The sequence below is a fragment of the Rattus norvegicus genome, chromosome 17, assembly GCF_021556685.1.
Source record: "Rattus norvegicus strain SHRSP/BbbUtx chromosome 17, alternate assembly SHRSP_T2T, whole genome shotgun sequence".
Lineage (NCBI taxonomy): Eukaryota > Metazoa > Chordata > Mammalia > Rodentia > Muridae > Rattus > Rattus norvegicus.
The window spans coordinates 3,816,429-3,840,908 of record NC_141550.1 but is presented as its reverse complement, the minus strand read 5'-3'; the positions used below and the strand labels follow the sequence as shown (position 1 = coordinate 3,840,908).

General features: G+C 39.6%; 3 protein-coding genes across 9 annotated transcripts in view; 1 reads left to right on the top strand and 2 right to left on the bottom strand.

Annotated features, from left to right (window-relative positions):
• The window catches only part of Testin (testin gene), a 35,645-nt gene extending 32,790 nt beyond the window's left edge, over window positions 1-2,855 (bottom strand). Inside the window, exon 1 of the mRNA XM_087589926.1 lies at window positions 2,209-2,855. The gene's annotated coding sequence lies outside the window, so the exon portion shown is untranslated. The remainder of the gene's footprint in view (window positions 1-2,208) is intronic.
• The window catches only part of Ctsml1 (cathepsin M like 1), an 82,100-nt gene that overhangs the window by 7,509 nt on the left and 50,111 nt on the right, over window positions 1-24,480 (top strand). For 4 of the 6 annotated variants that reach the window (XM_087591289.1, XM_087591291.1, XM_087591292.1 and 1 more), the window contains exon 3: window positions 20,267-20,344. The exons of the other annotated variants lie outside the window; for them this stretch is intronic. The gene's annotated coding sequence lies outside the window, so the exon portion shown is untranslated. The remainder of the gene's footprint in view (window positions 1-20,266; window positions 20,345-24,480) is intronic. 6 annotated transcript variants of the gene reach the window in all.
• Ctla2a (cytotoxic T lymphocyte-associated protein 2 alpha) lies at window positions 1,890-22,763 on the bottom strand. Of its 2 annotated transcripts, XM_087591295.1 has the most exons (6): window positions 22,667-22,763; window positions 22,174-22,310; window positions 21,763-21,885; window positions 21,539-21,661; window positions 19,350-19,446; window positions 1,890-3,999 (listed from the first exon to the last, which is right to left on the bottom strand). In XM_087591295.1, exons 2-6 carry the CDS (start codon window positions 22,258-22,260, stop codon window positions 3,863-3,865), a joined length of 567 nt encoding a protein of 188 aa, XP_087447421.1. In that variant the 5' UTR covers window positions 22,261-22,310; window positions 22,667-22,763; the 3' UTR covers window positions 1,890-3,862. The 2 variants fall into 2 exon arrangements, with proteins under 2 accessions (XP_087447421.1, NP_001102585.1); NM_001109115.1 differs by lacking the exons at window positions 1,890-3,999; window positions 19,350-19,446 and adding an exon at window positions 20,865-21,234 and having other exon boundaries at window positions 22,667-22,750.

Sequence of the window (24,480 nt, the reverse complement as noted above, 5' to 3'; positions counted from 1 at the left end):
GCAGGTATACCTTCTAAAGAGAAGCAGAGAGATGGGTCTAGATGCGTTAGATAAGTAAAGGCAGAGTGCTAGCCAGTTAGGGCTGGAAACAAGAAGGTTCTAGCTAACCCTGTGTGGATTTTTTGTCCTAGCATGCTTTTCTTAAAGCAAGAAGTTTTAAATTAAAATAATCTAGTGTTGCCTTGTGAATAACTATACTTTAGTCCTGTGCTTTCTCTTTGATTCATAGTTAAGGTGAGAGCACATTGGAGTACAGATCCCGGGATGCATTCTATCATAGTAACATTTACAAAAATGGGCTTACAAAAACAAAACAAACATCTTATTGCAGTGATTCTCAACCTTCCTAGTCCTATGACCTGATGCTTTAAGGTATATACTTCCTTATGTTGAGTGTGACACATAGCTATAAAATTATTTTTGTTTCTAACCCATAACTGTAATTTTGCTATTCTCATGAATTATAATGTAAATATATGGCATACAAAATATTTGATGTATGGACGACCCCTGTGAACAAAGTTTTTGACCCCCAAAGGGGTCATGATCCACAGATCAATAACCAGTGTCTTATTGAGACAATTACTTGTGATTTTGATAAATTTGTTAGGTTTTAACTATTTGGATAAATAACCTTACCCAAAACAAGATTTATGTAAAAATGGCTGAGTGTTTTTTTTCATCAATATTTCTCTAGATATAGCAGAATTTACAGCCAATGCTTTTAAAGCTGTCATTCTTGGTGTGAAACTTTAAAGTTTAGGGACCTACACCAACAACAGGTAGGACCTGACCCACCATTGAGATGATAGAGCTGTTGGAAAATAAAACTAAGGATCCAGATGGGTCTTCTTGATTCATGAAGGGCAGCCCATTAGGAGTCCCAGTTGACTTTAAAACTAAATCAAGGAGTTAATCTGTAGCCACTTACATGCTTTTGAACACCCAACAGCAAATTGTAACTAAACCTATAAGACAAGTCTACCAGCTTCAGACAAATTAAATGGAGAGTCTTTCAGACACCAAAATAAGTAGATAGGGAGATAGACAGATAGATATAGATAGATAAAGCTTGTCTACAATTAAATAATTTTCCAGAATACACTCAAAGTAAGAAACAATACTCACCAACTAGAAAGATATTTCAGTTGAGGATTCACACACTCTCTTCAAAAGGGGCTTTTTCAGATTAAATACCTGTGTTCTACAGACACAGCCTTAAGCCCTTCCTGTTTCCCTAAATAGCTAATCAACTTTGTCTCTTTCAGCATTCAGAAAACTGTTCCTGCAGTATCAAACCACACGCTGGAGCTTGTTGTCTTTATTTTGCTCTTTTTCCTTCCGTCTGTGTTCAGTGTGAGAGCACAGTGAAATTAGGCCATCAAATAGAGGCCTAATTGTGGCTCAGAAGATTAAAGCTTCAACTAATAATTTAGGATATAGTTAGCTTAAGATAAAACAAATACCAGTGAGGTCACCCACACAAACATTTTTCTAGTTTAATGTCTGATCCTAAGTTCCGAAAAAGAGTGTCCAAAGATTTGGCCTGTTTGGTGCGCTCTTCCTGCATAACACGTGGCAGGAAATGGTCTGTGTCCTGGAGCTTCTATTCTGGAATGAACTTTGACTCAGATGTCCTTCTACAGAACCCGGAAAGGACTGCATCTAATAGTCCCACACTTTTCTGTCCCACGTTTGAAGCTGTTTCTCCAAACTACCACCCGATTCTAAAATACAAAGCAGAGTCACATGGGCAAGGCATTGGAAACCCAAAACACCAGTGTCTATGAGGCGTAAGAACAGGCTACTCTCACGACCAAGTTCTCAACACTCGAGTTAAGGCCACACCAGGGCGATAGCACAGGTAATTCCCCTCTGGACATGCTAGATGAGACCAGAGCATGTTTATTGATAATATATGCAATGATACCATTTGGCACAGGAACTGAAGGACATAGTACTGACGAGATACCCAGAATGTCTCCGTGGACGCGCCCAGACTTTTTCTCACTGGGTCCCGACACAGAACTGGGTCCCCGAGGGGTTCAATTATCTTTTAACCTCCTTTAACTCTTACCCTTGCTCCAATCCATCAGGGCTGTGGATGTCGGAGACATGCCATTCTGGAGGGAATCTGCCTAGGGGTCTTTCCAGTGTCTTCCTCTGGCGCGAATTTTTAATCTCCCTTCATGGGCTTAGTGGTCTCACCTGTGATGTGGACTGCTCCTCGGGCGAGCTCCACAGACCTAGGTTTTCAGAGGTCTTTGAAGTCCCAGGATGTCTTTATTACATAGTCGTCAGACACTAAATCCCTAGTTTCTGGGGGAAGCCCCAGCCCCTAATCCTCTTCTTGTGCTTCCCGGTGTTCATGAGTAGGCTGGGATTCCAGGCCCTGGAACTCTAGGCATGTACTGATCTTAGTCCATGCTGCCCTTAGGGTGAGGCTGTGGGCTTCCACAGACACTGCTAATCACCATTAGCAGGGTGGTCTTGTCAGGGGAGGTAGCAAACCAGACATAAAGTTCTGACATTATATTTATTGAATGGCTCAAGAAGAAACAGTTTTCAGGCGACTTTGTGTTGAATTTTAGCCCAACTCTTGTTTTCATATTAGAAAGAGTGGTTTTGCTTAACATGTCTTGGAGTGCACTGAGACACTATATTCTACTCCAGCATTTCAGGTTTCACCCACAGCTCAGCTGAGCTCAGGGATACTGGGCCTGGCCAGAAAACAGAATGGAGTGAAAGGATTGAATCCAAAACAACAGACCAAGAGGGATGTGAAAGTGGGAACTTGTAGCCTAAATTTCAGCATCAGCAATAACCAACTCGATCTTGTTTAAAGAAAAATAGACACTGAACTTCTGACCTATACGATGCTCTGAAAGTTTTGTTGGGATCTGGATTGTGATGGAATTGAATGCTTTAAACTGCTTTTTGCAGAATTGTCGTTTCCAGAATATAAACACTAAAAACTGGAGAGCATGAAAAGTCCCTCTGTCTTCTATATTCCTCAGTCTCTTTCTCTAGACATCTGCTCTATGTCTTTGACCTGGATTTCACTTCTTTTATTTCCCTAACAAAAGATTTGCTCTCACCGCCGCGATTCACAGTTCCTGTATTCTCCTTCCATGTGTTTAAAAAAGGTCATAGTCTCTGCTAGAGTGATCCAGTTTCTTTACTTTATCTTCAGTTCAGAAATATTTCTTTCTTTTCCTCAGCTTGTAAGGCTTTCTCTTGAATTTTCTAATTGGCTTGTTGAGGTTTTTCAATTCTATTTTCATTTCACCTACAGTTTTCTTCAATACCTCTTTTTTTTTTAACTAAGATCAATTTTCAATTTCTGAATTGTCTTTTTCATTTCATTCAGTCACACATTTCTGTTTTCTTGTGCATCACTTGAACATTTATTTCTATCTTTTACATGTCTTCTTTAAACACCTTGAATTCCTTTATCATGCTTATGGTTACTCTTCTAAATTCTTTTTTTTTTTTTTTGGTTCTTTTTTTCGGAGCTGGGGACCGAACCCAGGGCCTTGCGCTTCCTAGGTAAGCGCTCTACCACTGAGCTAAATCCCCAGCCCCTTTCTAAATTCTTCAAGATGTGTTTCTTCTTGGTAATTTTCATTGAAGAGCACTGCACAAAACTGGTGGTATTTAAGGGAGGCCTCTGGTACTGTTCATGCTTTTGTGATGTCGCCTTACAGTCTTCCTTTTTTTTGTGGGTCTGACATGAGATTCTAGACCTCAGGCTGAGCCAGTACAGGAGTTGTGTGAACAGAACTAGGCCTAGAAGTGTGGAGATGGCACCAATGGGCAAGGTTCTATAGAACATACCCAGCAAATCTTCTGTGTGAGCTTCTTATTGGATGATGAATATGCGATGATGTTGGTGGGCAAGATTCAGACAGCTCACCCGGCAGATACTCTGAATGAACTGCATGTTATGAGCAATGTCTGGGTGCATGGAGATTGCACCAGCAGGCTGGGTAAGTGACCCTGCAATAACAATACAAGAACTGCATGAGAAAATAGGTCATCAGAAATGGAGTGTCACAGAAAGTCTGACCATGCTTCTCTCACACACTGTTCTTCAAGCAGCTATAGGTAAAGTTTTGTCTCTTGTGTCTTCTTTCTATTTAAACTCAACCTCAGTAAGATGTAAATGACATACAGTGGTAAGGAGCCATGCAGAAACATGCTGATAATAATGGAGCAAAATGGCCTTGGTAGCCGTCTAAAATCTTTATTACTCAAAACAATTGCTAATCTAAGATAAAAGCGTTGCTTATAAAACACTCAAACATTTCTCTTTATTAGCTTCATGTAATCTCTCCTGGAGTCTTTCATTTCCCCAAATCTTCAAGGAACTGAAGATTACTTACTGAATATGGTCATCATAAAATACTTTATGGAGTTTGGGTATGTGACCAGTAAAATCCCTTCCAAGTCTTTCAGCTTTCAAATCCTGAATTGTCTTTATCGTTTCATTCAGCTACATATTTCTGTTTTCTTTTATATCTCGTGAGTATTTATTTCTAGCTCTAAACTCATCAAGCTAGTTGCTTTTACATGTCTTCCTTAAACACCTTGGATTCCTCTATAATCCTCCTTCCAAGTCTTTAGTGTGGTACCCTAAAAACAGTTTTCCTCATTTTTTTATTGGGAGACCATGTGCTTTCTTCTGTTTTTTTTTTAAAATATTCATATTTATATATTTTTTTTAGAATAAATAGCCATTGGAAAATCCATGATGTGTGTCATAGAGGTTATTCTACCCTGTGTGACACAAGTAGGCTTTCACTGACAACAGGCATTGGTTCTATACCACACACACACACACACACACACACACACACACACACGTAGTATCATTAGACTTTATTGGTAGAGTTTAGACTTTATCAGTAAAACTTTATGGCTTCCTTGTAGTCTGTGAAATAAAAAGTTCCCTTTCCATGCTCTTTGTTCTGAAAACATTAATATGGGTGACTATGACAATGATGTTGACTAATAGCCCCAGAGAACAGATAGTCATGGTTGATGACTCAGGTACAATAATCATATGATGTGTTTGCTCTGAAGAAATTACACCTCACACTTCATCGGAGGACTCTCTGCTTATCAGGGCTATACACTATTTCCAGGAAGAACCTTAGTGGCTCTTCTAAGGAGCTCACAACCAGTGATCTTGTATGCTGACCATTTATGGAGTAGGCCTGGGCATTTCGTGGTTCTGTGTAGAAAGAATATCCTGTGTACTGTTTGGATGCATCACCTGTCAATTAAAAAGACTACGATCTATGGCTTAGGCAAGAAATAGGAGGTGGGACATCCAGGAAGCAGAAAGAATTCTGGGATAGAGCCAAGCATGGGAAGATGTGAGGAGACAGACACATGGTACCTGCGCACAGGTAACCATCCACATGGCAGAATATAGGTTAAAATAAATGGGATTTTTAAAGTTATATCTAGTCAGAAAAAAGTCTATGTATATGACCAAGATATTTATAAATATATTTTGAGTATGTGCTTTATTTCTTGGATCATGGGGCTGGGAGGAAGAACCATACCCAACTTCTACATCTCCAGTATCAGCGAACTGAATTAAATCCTACAGCAGCCAGCAATGAAAGAAACAAAATATAAAAAAGAAGCCTCGGGTTGGGGATTTAGCTCAGTGGTAGAGCGCTTGCCTAGGAAGCGCAAGGCCCTGGGTTAGGTCCCCAGCTCCGGAAAAAAAGAACCAAAAAAAAAAAAAAAAAAAAAAGCCTCAATCACTGAAGAAAAACAAATGCATTCTTAAAAGAAGGTTAGCACATCAATGGGGGTGTTTGTCCTGAAGTAATAACTGACAGAAAAACAGGAAGGGAAAAAACAATAAAATCTAAAACCTCAAATCCAGAAGGAACGTAAAGGCAGGGATTTGTGATCTAGATACCGTATACTATTTCATGTGATATCAGTAATAGTCAAATCTTCCGAATGTACATGAAGATAGAGTATAGGCTAAGATTTTCTGAACAGAACCACAATAGCACAGGAAATAATCCCAATCATCAGGAAATAGATTACAAATTAATTTACTAGGTACACATAAGGTACCACCCTTGGATCACAAAGATTCAAGAAATGTAAATAATGATGACTAATGTGAATGAATCAATGAAAAGTTTCAAACAAAGCAGAATCAGAGAAACAGACTCAGCCTGGTTATACATCCTCATTCATTTGCAGTCCCTTCCCCTTAACCCTTCCCAAAAGGCTTGTCTCCCCCCGACCTCCCAGTTACTCTTACCTTTCCATTGTTAGGACATGATTCTTCTCTTCTATTTACCAGTTTTTTAAAAAAAAGACTCTTCTCTATTAATTTATGAAAACCTAAGTCATGCCCAAACATGTCTAACTACAACAGAGATCCTCTAGGCTGGACACTTCCACATTTTCCTGATGCACTTCAATCAGGAGAAACTCACATTACATTCATTCACTCATAGCTTTGAAAATATAACTCAGAAGTCTATACTTTGATCAGAATGGGCTTGAAAGACAGGAAGAAAAAAGTAACAATAGCTATACTCTGAATATCTTTCTCACCAATTTCTTAAATCATTATCCTTCTTACATCTTTGATGTTGGATGGCATCATGCTGTTGTGAATAGTGATACCATCCTGTTCCTTAGCTTCAGGGAGCACTGAGGTTAGTACAATGACCTGCCTTGTCAGTATCTGCTCATATTTTATGTTGCAACTTTTGCATGTTGAAGCACAGTACACTTTAGTACAAACATATTTCTACTATGAATTTGTTGTAGTTTAATTATGGATTTCTGCCAATCTTATATCATTGTGCATGCATGTTCTTATCAATAGAGTGCCTTTCAGGAGTTGTCTTGAAATGTCTAGTTTTACGTCAGCTTGACACATGATAGAGTCATCTTAGATAATGTTAGCCTTAAGGTAGGGCTGTAGACAAGCCTATAGGGTATTTTCTTACTAGTGTCTCAATGGACTGTGATTCAGAATACATAAGCTAAATAAACTCTTTCCTCCTCAAGTTGATTTTGGTTCATAGTGTTTTATCATGGCAATAGTAACCCAACTAAGGCAATACCATACACAGGATTTTACAGAGTATGCTCTAAAATGGTAGGTAATTATGGCTGGTAAGCATGCCTTTATAGATTGATCTATACTCTATCCTTACGTCTTTCTTTAGCCTATAATATTACATAGTAGGTTCACAAAAGTGTGCTGCAGTAAGAGGAAAAAGGTGGAGATTTTTTCAACAATTATTCTATTCAGATTTTATTGTTTTAAAAAAGGACATGGAAATATTGTTTTATTCCAGAAACTATATTAAATTGTAATATCTTTTCAATTCTGGTGACCTTACAACCAAGATCACATTCTCACTTTTCAATGGGGAGTTTATATAAAATGACTCAAGGAAAATGGAAAAAAGGTGACTTCATGTCACATACTGCCTTTGAATGAAGGACACTTTCACATTTTCCTGATGCACCTCAATCAGTAGATTCCTGTCTTATGCTCCTTCACTCATAGCTTTGAGAACATAACCCAGAAGCCTAAACTCTCATCAGAATAGGCTTGAGACACAGACAGAAAAATGAAAAAGGACAAGTCACACTTTTTTGTGTGATTCAGAAATGCAAAGCCACTTGTGAGCTGCAGCTCTGGGAGCCACTGTGACAAGGTGTGGGGACTCTGGAAAGTAGAGGGATAATTACTCTTCCTGCCTCTTAGTATGGCTTATGAAGGGACTGCTTTCCAGAGAAGTAATCCAGCCTCCAGGAGGGATGATTCCTTAGACAGGTCATTGACCTGCCCAGTTGAATATTAGGGTCTAACCACACCAGAGGTCCTCTAGGCTGGAACTGAAGGAAATAATTTTCCTTTAGTGGGTTTTGACTACTCCAGTAACAATACCTATTCTCTCAGTATCTTTCTCATCAAATTTTCTATTCATTTCTCTTCCTATGCCTTTAATGTATAGCTACTCCATTGGATTTTGTCCACAAATTAGTATAGAGTTGCACAAATGGTATTTTCCAAGCAAAATGTATGACTGTGTGCCTTGCCCAGATTCTGCCCATTGCAAAGGTATCCCTTCACCAATACTTTCAGCATTGTCCTGACGAAGGGCTCTAGTACTCTAGATGTATCCTTCTGGGTGTCTCCTGCTTAGTGTGAAGACCATCAGTTCCATGCTCTGACCTTCTTTTTCTCACTCAATCTGTTCCTAACGCACATTTCATGAGTCCATAAATGCATATTTGAGATAGAAAGACATTGTCACAGATGTAGGAACAATTTCTTTATGTAAGTTACTTATTCCCTCAGGACCTGCTCAAGTCTAACCATGTATACCACAGTTGTCTGATGAAAAATTAGATCTGTGAGTGTTTAATTTCTCGACTTAGTGAATCAAATGAATGTCAACTCATAAAGTGTTGCTCAGATCATACGGTAACTTGGTGTTCCATTGCCTAATACTCAATTTCCATTAAGGCCAAATCACAACCCATAGTTGTTTTTCAGAGGAGAGAAACTGTCTACAGATGATCTCAGGACTTTTCTCTAAACTCTTAAGGGTCTCTCCTGAAATTCACTTATGGGGCCTTCCATAGATTCCAGTCAGCATTCTTTTTTTACAACTGAAACCTGAAGTCCAATCAAGTATTCTGCATTGCATGAATTGAGTGACAGAACAGTCTACACAGAAGCCTAGACTTATTGAAGACCCTTACTGTGTCCTGGCTTCGATCATAGCTAGAAGCTTTAAGGGTCATGTGCTATCTAGGTTAGAGTGAGAAATCTGCTACTTTCAAAATCCAAACAGACCTTAATTGCAAAATGGCTTTTGGCAACGGGAGACCAAGTGTAAAGAGAATCCGATCTGTCCTTTTCACACCAGCAACTTGTGCCTTTATAAACCTAGCTAAACTCATTTTCTACCACCTTCTGTAGAGCTGGATTTGTAGGTTGACATTGATTAAATTTGGTTTCATCAAGCAATGATTTAAACTTTAGTTGGGTATAGTTGTTTGTGCTGGCACCTGTGGTCTTGTAGAGTCTGTATAATGTCTGAATAAGCTCTCCTGGAGCTCAATGGAGGCTCAGAAGAGGGGATTTATTCCAATGGGTCAGCCTTCAAGGTTACTTGGTCTTTTTCTTTGCATCTTTTAATATCTTGCTTGGTTCTGCACGTTTGGTGTCTTGATTAATATGTGTTTTTGGAGAATTTATTTTCTGGTCCTGTCTCTTAGTACTCTATCTGCTTCTTGTACCTTGACAAGTACCTTCTTCTTTAGTTTGGGGACATTTTCTGCCATAATGTTGTTGAAAACAACTTCTGTGTTTTTGGCTTGGGTTTCTCTTCCTTGTTCTGTTCCTATTACTCACACATTTGTTTTTTTTTTTTTTCATAGTTACCACTGTCTTAGTCAGGGTTTGTATTCATGTACAAAACATCACAAACAAGAATCAAGTTGGAGAGGAAAAGGGTTTATTGAGCAGTTTTATCACATCACATTGTGTATAGGACACCACTGTTCCTGGGTGCATTGCAAAAGCTATGTATCCTCTAGCTTTGTACAATAACAAGTACTAAAGACAGTCAGGGTACTTTGTAAGGCCTGAAAAAAAAATAATTCCAGGGCTGCTTGATTAAAACAGGCTTTATTTAGAACTGGCCAGCCAGTTGTCTTTCCCAAGGTCAGATTTTCAGAAAGTAGCCTCTCACTGGCTTTGGATATCTCTTTTAGGAGGAAGGGTTAGGGTTGATAAAAACAAAACAAAGCAAAAACAAAAATAAAATACAATAAACAAACAAACAACAATAAAATCATTTTTTGAGATAATTAGTTGTCAGCACCAGGACAAGAGAGTAGAGGGACTCAGGACTCAAGGCTCCATGTGGGGTAAATAAGTGTGATACTTGGCTTTTAGAAAGGATGCAATAAAAAGAAGCACAAGGATATGTCATGTGGAAGGGGAGTGATCAAGGCATCTGGAAAGACTCATTTCTGGAAGGCAAAAGGACAATCATATGTCCCAGATTCAGGAGTTTAGCAAGGCAAAGGGACAGGCATACATCATGGGGCCACAAGTTCAGCATAGACTGAAAAACATGGTTTGCAGAATACATTAGGTTTAGGAAACAGAAACATTTTTTAAGGTATGGAAGGTCCCTGTTTTGGTTTCACAACTTCTTTGGTGCATGTCTGGTAATATCACTTCCGTGTTACATTGGAGGACCTTTTGGGGTGCATGGAAATTGTGATTTTTTTTACACATTAATAAGGAAAGTTAGATTAATGTTTGGTAATGCCTATTCTCCTGTCCATAGTTGAGCATGTGCAGGGAGCACTACCAATTTCTTGCACTGTTCAGTTTGAGGTCATTCTTTGTTAAAGCATCTAGTTATTTTTTATTTTTTTGTACTTAGTTATGAGCTAGATTTATGCATGGACTATGATTGTTAATATTTATCTATTTCAATAATTATTGTTACCAAGTATTGGTGCTGCATTTTATTATGTAAACAATAAAAACTGTACGCACTGGGAAAAATTAATTTTTTCCTTATTTCCCCTGAGAAATGAAGACAGTTGGGGCAGGATGAGACAATTTGAATTATTATTCCAAACACTTATGTAAAGAATGTAAAGGAAGAAGCTACAACCAGACGGTATGAAGAGCGTCAGAAATCTTGAAACACTCACTCCGAAGTGGACAGTCCCCATCAAATCCCTCCCCTCAGGGATCAGGGAAACCTTCAAAAAAGGAGGCAGATAGATATAGCCAGAGGAAACCAAGAAAACCAAACCCTCCAACCTGACCAAAGCTCATATGAACTCACAGAGACTGGGCCTGCATGGTCTGCCCCATTCCAGGCCTTTGCACATGTTATGGCTTCCAGTGTAGTGTTTTTATGGAATCCCTGAGTGTGCATAAGTGGATCTCTGCTTCTTGTATCTTCTATTGAGTGGTTTCCTTCTTTTTGTTTGTCCTGTCCAACTTCAACGTGGTACTTTTTGTTTTATATATTATATCATTATTATATTATTCTCTTAGAAGCATGCTTGTTTTCTAATGAGAGAAGGAAAGGGAGTAGATCTGAAAGGGAGGGGAAGTGGGAAGGAACTGGGAGGTAAGGAGGGAGGGGAAATGAATGTCAGTATATATTATGTGAGAAAAATCGATCTTCAATAAAAGGGAAGCAGAGAAAACATATTTTACCTTGTGAAGTAGTCTATCAGGCTGTATGCATGCATTTTTCCACACTAGGTCCAGTTCTGTCAGTAGAATATCTATTCTAATTTATGCTTGGGTTCTACTTGTTCAAGTTTTTTTCTTCTCAATTTGTCAGTCTCAGCGATACAATAAACTGATTTCTAAACTCAAAGAAGAAAGTGAATGTGGAAGAGATTAAGGCTTTGGTGCCCAAAGCAAGTATCTGGAATGTTTGTTAGTCTATGGACTGGCTGGTTTTGTGTATCAACTTGACACAAGCTGGAGTTATCACAAAGAAAGGAAATGCCTCCATGAGACTCAGCTGTAAGGCATTTTCTCAGTTAGTGATAAGGGTGGGAGGTCCCACTGTGGGTGGTGCCAACCCTGGGCTCTTAGTCCTGGGTTCTATAGGAAAGCAGGTAAGCAAGTCAGTAAGCAGCACCCCTCCATGGTCTCTCTGCATCAGCTCCTACCTCCAAGTTTAAGCCTTGTGTGAGTTCCTGTCCTAACTTCCTTTGGTGATGAACAGCAATGTGGAGGTGTAAGCTGAATAAACCTTTTCCTCCCAACTTGCTTCTTGGTCGTGTTGTTTCGTGTAGGAATATAAACCCTGACTAAGACAGTCTACATGTGACTAACTGCTGCTCAGGGGTCTAGGGATGGAAACTGAGCAGGATGAGGTTTGGGTATTACATGGCTGTTTTTGTACCTGGGACTTGAAATGTTATAGCGCTCACTAAGTGCTTTAGGGCACAGTTTGCCCAGGATTTGTATCAGTGGAACTGAGGCCATGGAAAGAAAACCTTTCCAGTGCTTCTTATCAAATACGAAACATAGTCTAAGGGAATTTCGAGTCTTGTGAGATGTAAGACGTCTCTCTTTTCTTTATTGAATATTTTTTATTTACATTTCAAATGTTATTCCCTTTCCCGGTTTCCCATCCATGTAAGACACTTTTTTAAAAAAATATTTTTATTAGATATATTTCTTTACTTACATTTCAAAGGTTATTCCCCTTTCCGGTTTCCTGTCCATAGCCCCCATCCCTTCCCCTCCCCTTCTCCCATATAGGTGTTCCCCCTATACATCCCCCTTATTGCCTCCCCCATATTCCCCTGCACTGGGAGTCCAACCTTGGCAGGACCAAGGGCTTCCCCTTCCCCTGATGCCCTGAAAAGGCTTTATCACCATGTACAAAGCTTAAGTCCAAGTGGATCAAGGACTTCCACAAAAAACCAGATACTCTCAAAGTAATAGAAGAAAAAGTGGAGAAGGGTCTCGAACACATGGGCACTGGGGAAAATTTCCTGAACAAAACACCAATGGCTTATGCTCTAAGATCAAGATTCGACAAATGGGACCTCATAAAACTGCAAAGCTTTTGTAAAGCAAAAGACACTGTCATTAGGACAAAACTGCAACCAACATATTGGGAAAAGATCTTTACCAATCCTACATCTGATAGAAGACATCTTTTTTTTTTTTTTTTTTTTTTTTTTTTTTTTTTTTTTTTTTTTTGGTTCTTTTTTCGGAGCTGGGGACTGAACCCAGGGCCCTGCGCTTCCTAGGTAAGCGCTCTACCACTGAGCTAAATCCCCAGCCAGAAGACATCTTTTTAACTGCCCAGTAAACAGCCAAAATTTTGCTATGACTCATGAATAATTGCCAATAAAATAGTTAGAAATAATATTTATTATCATTTAATTGTTTATATTTTACATTGCAAATGACTAATTTATATAAACAATTGATAACATTAATTAAAATAAATGATAATTATAAATTTAATAAAAGTCATATAAAAGGCAGGTTTTGAATGCAGTTCAAATCACATGATAATTAGGAGGTTCATTGTCAAATATTCATTTTTTCCTGAAGGCCCCATAATAGGGCAAAGATTCCTCAGAGTAGAGGAGTTGTGTAAAGATGATTGTAGGAACTTGCTCTAAGTTCTCAAAGCCCTCTGCTGGAGATCACTTATTGGTCCTGCCACAGACTCCGACAACTTTTTAAGGAGGTAAGAGATTGACTGGGTTTGTCTAAACAAAACTTCAAGGGTGGCTTAGTTACAGTCTTAAAGTTTTCATGACCCTGTGAACTAGTAACAAATGATGAAAATTAAATCTGATAATTGCTCCTAGTATATATGCACGTAGGCATTCTCTGTTACTACCTTTTATTTAATTTATGACTAAATTTATGTGAACACATGCTCTGAGAGTCATACAAGTACTAAGAACAAAGGGCAGAGATAAGGCCCCCTCCCCTTTTATCTCCACACTCCAACTTACAGCTGTGTACTTCCTGCAGGCTGCCTTCTCTAGCCTCCTGCTGTGTCACTTTGAGGTGCTAACCTGAGCCTGCAGCTTCCAGTCTTAGAGCACTCAGTCTGTGTGAGAATGAAATACCTTGGCAAGTGGCTTGTGGTGGAATTTCTGGGTGCAGATAAAGTGAGATATTAAAAATGAACTCCTCATCATTCCTGTCTGCCACTGAGGACTCAGGTCTAACCAAATATCTTGGGTTAAATAGCTCAAATGACAGAACATCCTACAAATCCTATAGTAAACACCCATTTTGTCTGCTTGCATTCAAAATGAATAGCTTTAAGGTTCAGGAGCTACATAGGTTAGTGTAACTCATTCAAGTGAGGAATGTGCTGCTTTCAAAGTCTAAACAGACCACTGAGCACTGTGAGTCTCAGTCATTAAGAATCCTGCATAGAGGGAGACAAATAACCCTATTAAAAATGGGTTTCAGGGCTAAACAAAGAATTCACAGCTGAGGAATGCCAAATGGCTGAGAAACACCTAAAGAAATGTTCAACATCTTTAGTCATAAGGGAAATGCAAATCAAAACAACCCTGTGATTTCACCTCACACCAGTGAGAATGGCTAATATCAAAAACTCAGGTGACAGCAAATGCTGGCAAGGATGTGGAGAAAGAGGAACACTCCTCCATTGTTGGTGGGGATGCAGACTGGTACAACCATTCTGGAAATCAGTCTGGAGGTTCCTCAGAAAATTGGACATTGAACTGCCTGAGGATCCAGCTATACCTCTCTTGGGCAGATACCCAACCCAACATATAAAAAAGACACGTGCTCCACTATGTTCATCGCAGCCTTATTTATAATAGCCAGAAGCTGGAAAGAACCCAGATGCCCTTGAACAGAGGAATGGGTACAGAAAATGTGGTACATCTACACAATGGAATATTACTCAGCTATCAAAAACAATGACTTTATGAAATTCATAGGCAAATGGATGGAACTGGAAAATATCGTCCTGAGTGAGGTAACCCAATCACAGAAAGACACACATGGTATGTACTCATTGATAAGTGGCTATTAGTCCAAATGCTTTAATTACCCTAGATTCACAGAACACATGAAACTCTAGAAGGATGACCAAAATCCGAATGCCTCACTCCTTCTTTAAGAGGGGAACAAGAATACCCTTGGGAGGAAATAGGGAGGCAAAGTTTAGAACAGAGGCAGAAGGAACACACATTCAGAGCCTGCCCCACATGTGGCCATACATATACAGCCACCAAACTAGATAAGATGGATGAAGCAAAGAAGTGCAGGCTGACAGGAACCGGATGTAGATCTCTCCTAAGAGACACAGCCAGAATATGGCAAATACATAGGCAAATGCCAGCAGCAAACCACTGAACTGAGAATGGGACCCCCGTTGAAGGAATCAGAGAAAGGACTGAAAGAGTTTGAAGGGGCTTGAGACCCCATATGAACAATAATGCCAACCAACCAGAGCTTCCCGGGACTAAGCCACTACCCAAAGACTATACATGGACTGACCCTGGTCTCCAACCTCATAGGTAGCAATGAATAGCCTAGTAATACCACCAGTGGAAGGGGAAGCCCTTGATTCTGCCAAGACTGAACCCCCAGTGAACGTGATTTTTGGGGGGAGGGCGGTAATGGGGGTAGGATGGGGAGGGGAACACCCATAGAGAAGGGGAGGGGGAAGGGTTAGGGTGATGTTGGCCTGGAAACCGGGAAAGGGAATAACAATTGAAATGTAAATAAGAAACACCCAAGTTAATAAATATGAAAAAAAAAAGAATCCTGTGTAGGCACAAGTAAGCAATCATAATTGGACTCAATGGGCCACACACTCAGAAGACTAGAAGAGAGATATGTTAGGGAAAAACAGTGAGAGTGGGAAGTCAGACAGTTTAACGAGTGAGGACATGACTAAATATGTTATATACAGAAAACTGTCAATGAATAAAGATTTAAAATCTGAATCGTATTCTACATGTCCATTACAAACTTACAGAGATAGTAGTCACAAAGTACCCAACGACAGTGATAGCAACCAAGCCCATTTAACCAATGAAGTAAAGTTCTTCTTTAACAAAAACATCAAGGCCACTAAGAAAAAAGTATGCAAGAAACTTGATGGAAGGAACTCCTGTTCATCAATTGGCATAATTTGTTCAAATGACCAGATTACTAAAAACAACTAGAAGTTTAGCAAAGTTCTTCTTAAAATTCTAGTGACAGTCTTCTGAAATCTTCAAATCTCAATTCTAAATTTTACTTGGAAGCATAAAACACACTAATCCAAAAATATCTTAGACAGAATAATGATAAAGCATCACAATAACTGGTGTCACATTATATTACAGAGCCACAATGACAACATCAGCATGTATCAGACCAGATGTCATATGAACTTAATGAATATAATTCAAGACCCAGAAATAAACACACACAACTCAAGTCCTCTAATGTTTAATAATGTTAAAAGCATGCATTATAAATCTGACAACCTCTTCAACAACTGGTGTTGGGAAAGTTGAATATCTACATTTAAATGATAGAAACATTCTATAGATCTCACTCTGAACACACAATCAAGTGTTAGGTCAATAGAAGCAAAGACCTGTAATGTAATGTAATAGCCAAGACTTTAAATGACTGCAGAACAATACAAGGAAAACACCTCAAGATCAAGCAGACTAGAAGTATCTGAAAGGGATGACAACACAGGATATCATTGAAGAAAAGGCCACAATTGATGGCAAAAACTAATGAGCCAAGAAATAAATCGACAGACTGAAGATATAGCATACAGGATGAGAAAATATTCTGCGAGCAATTCTAAGATAGGAGAGTAATACTCTAGAATGTGTTAACTTCAGGAGGTAAGCCTCTAGTCAGCTGCTAAAAATACCGACTACTTTCCACCTTGTGGGGGCAGCAAAAGCAAGAGCTACAGCCTGTAATGTTTTGGGAGTTTATTGGAAAATCCTGACCAAGAAGCCCAACAAGGATGCCTCAACCTGGTGTTGAGGGTTTTGTTAGATTATCTTGGCTCTTGGAGGGAACACTCAGTTTAGATGGGGAAATTTGTGCTTAAACTGTATATATTTATAAACCAACTTATTTGTATCATAGTTATTTTAGTTGACATTTAACCTCTTTTGACTTGTTCAGATATCCTTCCTGTTACTTTATTTCCCTCCTTCTCTATTTATCTCCCTCTTTCCCCCTAATTTGATCCCTCTGCTTTTTTATTTCCCCCCTCGGATACTAGCATGAAAATATTGATCTCTCTTCTACTAGTCTCCTCTTTATTACCCCTGACCCTCCAAACCTTAACCAACAATGTTGTCTTCATTTTTTCCTGGTCTCTACTCTAGGTTGTTTAAATACATCTGAAGGTTTAGAGCGATAACCCTTTGATAATAGAGAAAATACAATAATCTATATTTCTGTGTCTGGGTTACCTCAGTTAATATGATGTTTTCTAGTTCCATCTATTTACTTGCAAAGTTCAAGGTTATATATATATATATATATATATATATATATATATATATATATATATTAAAATCGAACATTATGAAGTCACCATGCACTTCAGACAAAAGGCCCCAAGGCTCCTAACCTGAAACTGACCACAGTGCCACTTCTCTGAGCACTAGCTTTCATGGCACCAGAAGGGAACATACAAATTTCCAAATAAGGAAGCAACAAACAGGCTTATTCTCTGTGATAAGCCATAATATGACAGCATGGCAAGATAACCCTAAGGGTGCAGTAGTAGCACATATATATTGGGGATCCCCAGCTGCTCCCTAATTGAACCTAAGATCCATTCAAGGAAAAGAAAACCATGCCTGGTACTGAACATTTAGTCAACTACCCAAGGCTAGCAAAGTCATGGATATTGCAGAAGACTCTACAATCACAATTCACTAAATCATTACTAGCTATATTTTAATAATTATCCTATACCAACATATCTAAACAGTCCTATAAGTGTATTTCTTTATCCCTCATCAAGGGAACTTTTCTTTGCGAAAGACAGGGACTACTACAGGAAACTGCAATCAATGTGCAGAGTTTCAAATCCCAGTCCCAGCTGTTACAACTACAAAACAACACCTGCTCTTAAGGATCGGAGATAATTGCAGAACAGGGGTTTGTAAGAAGGTAAGAAGCAGAGGAACAGGGAGTTTTCCATGAGACCCTGTCTTCTAGAAGCCAATACAGAGGTCAATGCTAGCAGCAAACCACCGAACTGAGAACAGGATTCCCTTGGGGGGGGGGAGTTAAAGGAAGTATTGAAAGAATTGAAGGAGCTTTCAACCCCATAAAAACAATGCCAACCAACCAGAGCTTCCAGGGACTAAACCACTACCAAAAGAATATACATGGACTGACCCAGGGCTCCAACTGCATGTGGGGCCACCACTGGAAGGGGAAGCCCTTGGTCCTGTCACGGCTGAACCCCTAGTGCAGGGGAATATGGGGTGACAGTAAGGGGGATGTATAGGGGGAATACCTGTATGGGGAGGGGGAGGGGATTGGGGGCTTATGGACAGGAAACCGGAAAGGGGAATAATATTTGAAATGTAAGTAAAGAAATATATCTAATAAAAAATTTAAAAAAGTCAAATGTTATATTCATGAAGTCTCACCAACATGGCTACCAAAACATGAGCTGAACAGGCATGACACTAGTAGACATGCCAAAGTAAACACAGAAAAGACAGTGAAGATTCAACCCCTCACGAAGTATTACAGCAACTAATAAATGCTGAGAGCAGAAAAAAATAAGTCTTTCCCAAGGAAAAGCACACCAACTGCTAATTTAATTAGAAATGGTGAGCCTTGAAAACAAACATATAAGTAACACTATACAGACTGAGCAAGTTGTACATATGTATTTATAAATACACATAAGTTGTTGCATATGACAGCAATAATGAACATTATGATAAGTTGCAAAGAGCCGGGGAGTATATGGGAAAATTTGGAGGAAGGAAAGGGCAGAGAGAAATGGTATAATTACATTATACCATATATCTTTAAAAATAGCCAATGAACTAATGAGTTTGTGTTTACTGCTACACTGTTCACAGCAGCTAAGACATGGAGCAGTCTAGACCCTCACTGGATGGTGAATGAATAAAGAAAATGCAATACATTTACTCAGTAGATTTTTGTTCAGACTTAAAAAAGGACATCATGACATTTTTAGGAAACCCATGGAGGATTGTGCTCAGAAAATAAAACCAGAGTATGTTATGTTGGACTTGGATTTAAGTGTGTGTGTGTGTGTGTGTGTGTGTGTGTGTGTGTGTGTGTCAGGGTGGCATAGGTAAGTCATTGAATGAGAAAGGGGACACTGATATAGAAGAGGGGTGTCATTAGTTTAGGAGACCAAGAAAAGGATTTATGGATGGTAGATACACTTACCCTTTAGGCCATACAAGTAAGAATAGTTTATCAAAAACCCATGGTAGGACAGAGGGCTGCATAGTAGCTATAGTCCAGCCTAAAGTACAAGGTATTATGCCAAGATTGAGAGAATGATTTCCATTTTTGGAGATGTATTGTTTCATGTAATTTTGGCATGCAACTGGCGCCACGAGGAAAGAAAAGTCGACTGACCTGTATGCACCTTTGAAAAGTTAGCAAGAGCAGTTGTGCTTATAATTCAGCTATGTATTCTTTGCCAGGAATGTGTATTCCGTATAAAGGAGAGAAATCCTTGATAACATTCCATTACAGAGAGGAACTATAAGAAAGTACAGGTGCTACTCACTGTTGTGCTTTGAATGTGAAACACGCCCCACAGACTCGCTTGTCCTTAGAAGTGACGAGGCAGGAGAGCATGGAAGAGTAAGATTCCAGAGATTAATCTAGGAAAGGTAGCAGGAGAGGGATGACTGGATACTTCTAGTCTACCTTCTAATGCACCTACAAGAACTTGGCTATTTCTCTTTCAATAAATATTCTGTTTTCTTGTAACTATCCATGTGTCTTTGTAAGGGTCACTGTTGAGACTTAAGATTCTGGAAACTAGAGTGATTGCCACTTAGACTCCAATATTTGCCTCTAACAATGAGAGAATTGGGTTGGATTGATTGTGACATCTTTAGGGTGTTCTGGAAAACTACACCTGAGGGAAAAGAATTCCTAGTATCCGCACATAGAAGGAGATGAATTTAAGTCCAAAAGTGCTAAGTTTTACCCTAAAGTATCTGAAAATCAAGCAGTGTGTTTGTGAAGAACTGGTTCTACAGGTATGAAAAATCCAAATTTGCTAAGTCATGGATTCAGAGAGACACTGAGGTTGGGCACTCATTCTCAGGTCAGAGCACCTGCAAGCCAACTCTGGCAGGCCTCTCATTGAACTGATCAGGTGATCTCTAACTTGCAATGGAGTTCACAGGAGGTAGTGAGGCCTCAACTGTGGATATCCAGCAAAGAAAGCTAAACATATGTAAAAAGTCAGCCTAAGAGAGAGTCTATATGGTCTTCAGGGATCATAGCTTAGACACTCAGCTGTCTGAATCAGCCATGGTATTTAGTATATAGTCATTTTCCTTATGAGTTATTGTCTTGTCTTGGACTTGCAATTCCTTGCTATGTACCCATAGTTCCATTTTGAAATGGAAATTCATACTCCATGCATTTGTCTGTTGGAAGTCTATAACGTGGTATTGTTTAATTTTGCAGGTAGTCACAGTTAATGGTCTAAGAAAAAGATCGAGCTTAGGAGGTTTGAACACTTCTGGGAATATGATGACTTTTGAGGTATGTACGAAACAATTTGCAGCAAGAGACATCCATGCACTGTTTTGCATGACTGGGCTCTGTTGGGTTGTGAAAGGGTCACTTAAGCATAGACTACACTCTGGTGATCACAGACCTCATCCTGTAGGAGGATCTTGTGTGGTCACAGTACCTAGTACAGGGCACTGATGTGTCCATATAAAATGAGATTCATGGCTGAGGAACAGGGCAGTGGGGCAGTGGGGCAGTAGGTGACGTCTCTGCACTGAGTTCCTTTCCCGTTCCCATTTATATTTTGTGAATTCATGGGGATTAACAATTGGGAATCCCTGAAAATTCAGTATAGACTTTCAAATCATTGTCAAAAGTAGGCTCTCAAACCCTGGAAACAAGCTCTACCAAAGATGGAAACCTGACTCCCTAATGAGAGCCATGCACTCTTTCTCTTAGAACACCATGCAGCAGACAGTTACACCTTCAAGCAGAACTATGTGTTTATACACATAAAAACTTACTGAAACAAGACCAGAGAGAAACAGAACACTAATTTAAAATTTAGCTTTAATATTAAGACCCCATGCTATATATTCATTTCATTAAAATAAAAATTAAAGATCCTCGTGAGAATCACTTTAAGAACTTCAGAGCGTGAACTGAAAAAATATTGGCAATGTTTTATTAGTATGAGTGTGCCTCAGAGTTCACACCACAGTGTTGATCCTACATGAGTTCAATGTTGCGCTATACACAGCCAATGCTGGACAACTGTGATGGGCTACCTCCTGCTGTTGAACCTCTCCGACATCATCCTCTCACATCGGGAGGCAGAAGATTCCCAAGGTAATGGCAGAGTGCTTGCTTCACTCTTAGGCTATTCTGATGTTACAATCAAGCCACGACTCTTACTCTGGCTGGGATAAAAGCACACATCACATTAATTAAAATGGCTGCAGTACAGTGGCTTCGTCACACAACACCCATCCTGGAACATTTTACCTTCATGTTCACCATATTTAATGGCAAACTACAGTACATCAATCAGGGAGAAAAGGTTGTCAGCCGTAATATAATAAAAACTCTGCCCACATTTCAAAGAGCTGAACACTTAGTCAAACAGTGAACTGCATATTGTTTCGCAGCTAATGCAAGTGAGAACTTCAGTTCCTTCTTGACTTCCTGTGAGCAGTTGAGGTTGGGGATGTTACTCTGTCATACCTGATCCCTCTCAGGTGTCAGAGAGCTGTTCTTTCCCAAATCCTCAGGTATGGGCAAATCATGAGTCGTTTTTCCTCTACACATTAAGCTTCCACAGCAATTCCTCCTGAATTCTTCTGTAGTCTTCATTAAAAAAAAAAAGTGAATAATACATTGAAAACCAAGAGACTAGCTGCAAGGAAACAAAGTAAAGAAACAGAATTAACAATCAATATCTCACTCACCAAGTCACTAAATTGATTTAGGCCCATGTAGAAGCTGGTCTTGCCCTGCTTATAGTCTGCATTGTGCGCCTCAATTGTCTTCTTACTCTCCTCCCACACTGCTCTTCTGTGTCGTTCTTCATCCTGGAAATGAATACAACAGATAGCATTTCTTATCTTAACAGCCATACTCAAGCCCAGGAAATGGTGTGTAGTGACAGAGCAGCCATGGAATGTTATCTCATGACATTGCCACCAGCCATTCTCCCCACCCAGGGGTCATCAAAGCTCCCCACTTTGAGTTCATAATGTGTGTCTTTAGGCAAGTCCTTAGTGATGGCTTTCCTTTATGGCCACATTTATGCCCACAGACTCCCAACAGTACGAGCCCTTCTTTCTGAGACCCCTCTGGACTGTGCCCATGTTACTAACCGGGCTGTAGGTTTTTCCAAATTTCTTCTTCCATTCCTCCCACTCGGTATCCAAACTTGGATCAGGAGATGGAGCAGCTGAGGCCATTCCCAAGCAGAGGACGGGCAGGGAGTCAGCACTAATTGGGACCTCAAAACCTAGAGAACGAGTAGTTGTCCAATACTGTGGTCAGCCCCAAAAGATATACACAAGTAATGTCATACACACTGACTAGGCTCTGTTTAGCAATATATATGTATGTGAGAACAATAATGAAAAAAGAGAACAGAACCTAAAACGTGTGAAGAAGGGTATTTCTGAGGATGTGAGGGAGAAAAGGGAAGAGAGAGAAGATGTATTACTATTATCATAAAAAAGAGACAGATGAGCAAGAAAACAAAGGAAAAACAAAACAAAAAATAGAACCTAAGAAGCAGGAGAAGTCTCAGGAACCACAGCAGAGCTATGAGGAAGTTTGTGGAGAATCAGTTAGCAGGGTGGAGGGCCTGTGTACCTTGCTTGTCTCTGCTCCCACTTGAAGTGCTGCAGCTTCTGTTCACAGATGGAAACCAGAAGTACGCGTTGTCCAGGGCCTCCTAAGAGCAACTGACAAAGGAGGGTGGTGGTGCCGAGCGTAAGCAGAGTAGCCTGTGGCTCCGCCCTTTCCTGCTTGGAGCACTGGCTAGTTCTTTCCTGAAACCTCAGCCCAGCCCACAGAGCAGAGGTCACAAAACCAGTTTTACTAGTGAGTTAAGTATTACAGACAGGAAAACATCTGGGGACTAAGGCAGACCCCAGGCACAAGCTGAACTACACAGGATGTGGCTTTTCTGAGAACCCCAAAACTGATGGGATGTTTTGTTTTCTATAGCTAACAATTGTTAGAGAACAAAATTATGGCAGGATGAAGTCACACAGCTAGTGTGTCTCACAGTCCTACCTCAGATTCTGCGTCTGTAGGGAGAGCATCCAGCAGTGTGTACCTGTTTTTGTCTGTCTGGCTTGAAACACAGCCTGGGACAGACAGAAGCATCTTCAGAGAGGATGAAATAACCACTCATAAACAGAGTAGTCTGAAACACTTATCACTCCACCTGGACATCAGTGTCTCAGCTCAGGACTTCACAGTGTTTAGGGGAAGTACTAGAGTTGCCCAAACCAAACACCACGTGCCTGATGCATGCAAAACTATGTGGCCTGCAGGGCTTGATGGGACAGTTACAGGGTTTGACTGTACATGAGGAAATTGCTGTGTAGACTTCTCTATTACTCTGACAAGCACAGATGCATGTATGATGACAAAGCAGATTTAACAAAAGCCAGAGAAGACTACAGTTGCTTTGGCTGAGAAGATACAGAGGATATAAGTTTCTATATGTGGTCAGAAGAGTGTTTCGATTTTGATCTATCACATGAAAGGGTAAATTGGAAGATGCATGGCCATTTTCCTGGGATGTTCTCCAGAGTTTTCACAGAATTCTTGTCTGTTTGATAATTGAGATTTGAATCTCTCTAGACATTTGTTACAGATGGGATTGGATGGATAGATGAATACTTTCCTAAAAAAATGCACATGCTCCCCCAAGTCAAAGTGGATAAAAATCTAAGCAGAGAATTGATACACACAGTGGCAGCACAGTTTAATTCTACATTACAATTAAAACGAAAGAAATCCCTTCATGTACGTGGTCAAGGTATAGTCGTCATTGGAAAAAACTTTCTGCTACATTCTTTAATCCACATTCTCCGAACTGACCATGGACTTGGACACCAAGCAATTCTCAACAGATGTATAAAAGAAGGGGGAGGGGAGACGGGATAGGGGTTTATAGACAGGGAAACCTGGAAAGGGGATAACATTTGAAATGTAAATAAAAAAATATCCAATTAAAAAACAGAAAAAAGGGGCTGGGGATTTAGCTCAGTGGTAGAGCGCTTACCTAGGAACCGCAAGGCCCTGGGTTCAGTCCCCAGCTCCAAAAAAAAAAAAAAAAAAAAAAAAAAAAAACAGAAAAAAGAATTCTGCTATGTTTCATAAATATTTGATAATAATTTAATTATAGATACAATTCATTATTCTCGCATTAATGATTGTGTATTTATTAGAATACATCATAAAGTGCTGGCAACTCAGAAATGCTGTGAGAAAAATGTTTTTCCCCCAGGGAAGAACTCAACGATTAGTTATTTGATAACAAAAGTCAGATCTGAAAACATGTATAAATTACCACTACACAGACCATAGCACGTTGCTTTTATGTTCTTTGGAATACATGAAACAACAATTAATTTAAAAAAGAGGCAGTGAATTGGGAGGAAGGAGAGGTG

Excerpts from the sequence above, each read along its gene's own strand:
- Ctla2a (XM_087591295.1), bottom strand. The coding sequence starts at position 22,260 with ATGGCCTCAGCTGCTCCATCTCCTGATCCAAGTTTGGATACCGAGTGG. Across the intron at positions 21,886-22,173 it reads TTGGAAAAACCTACAGCCCG|GATGAAGAACGACACAGAAG; the intron begins GTTAGTAACATG and ends ATTCATTTCCAG. Across the intron at positions 19,447-21,538 it reads TGACACCTGAGAGGGATCAG|ATTAATCTCTGGAATCTTAC; the intron begins GTATGACAGAGT and ends TACCTTTCCTAG.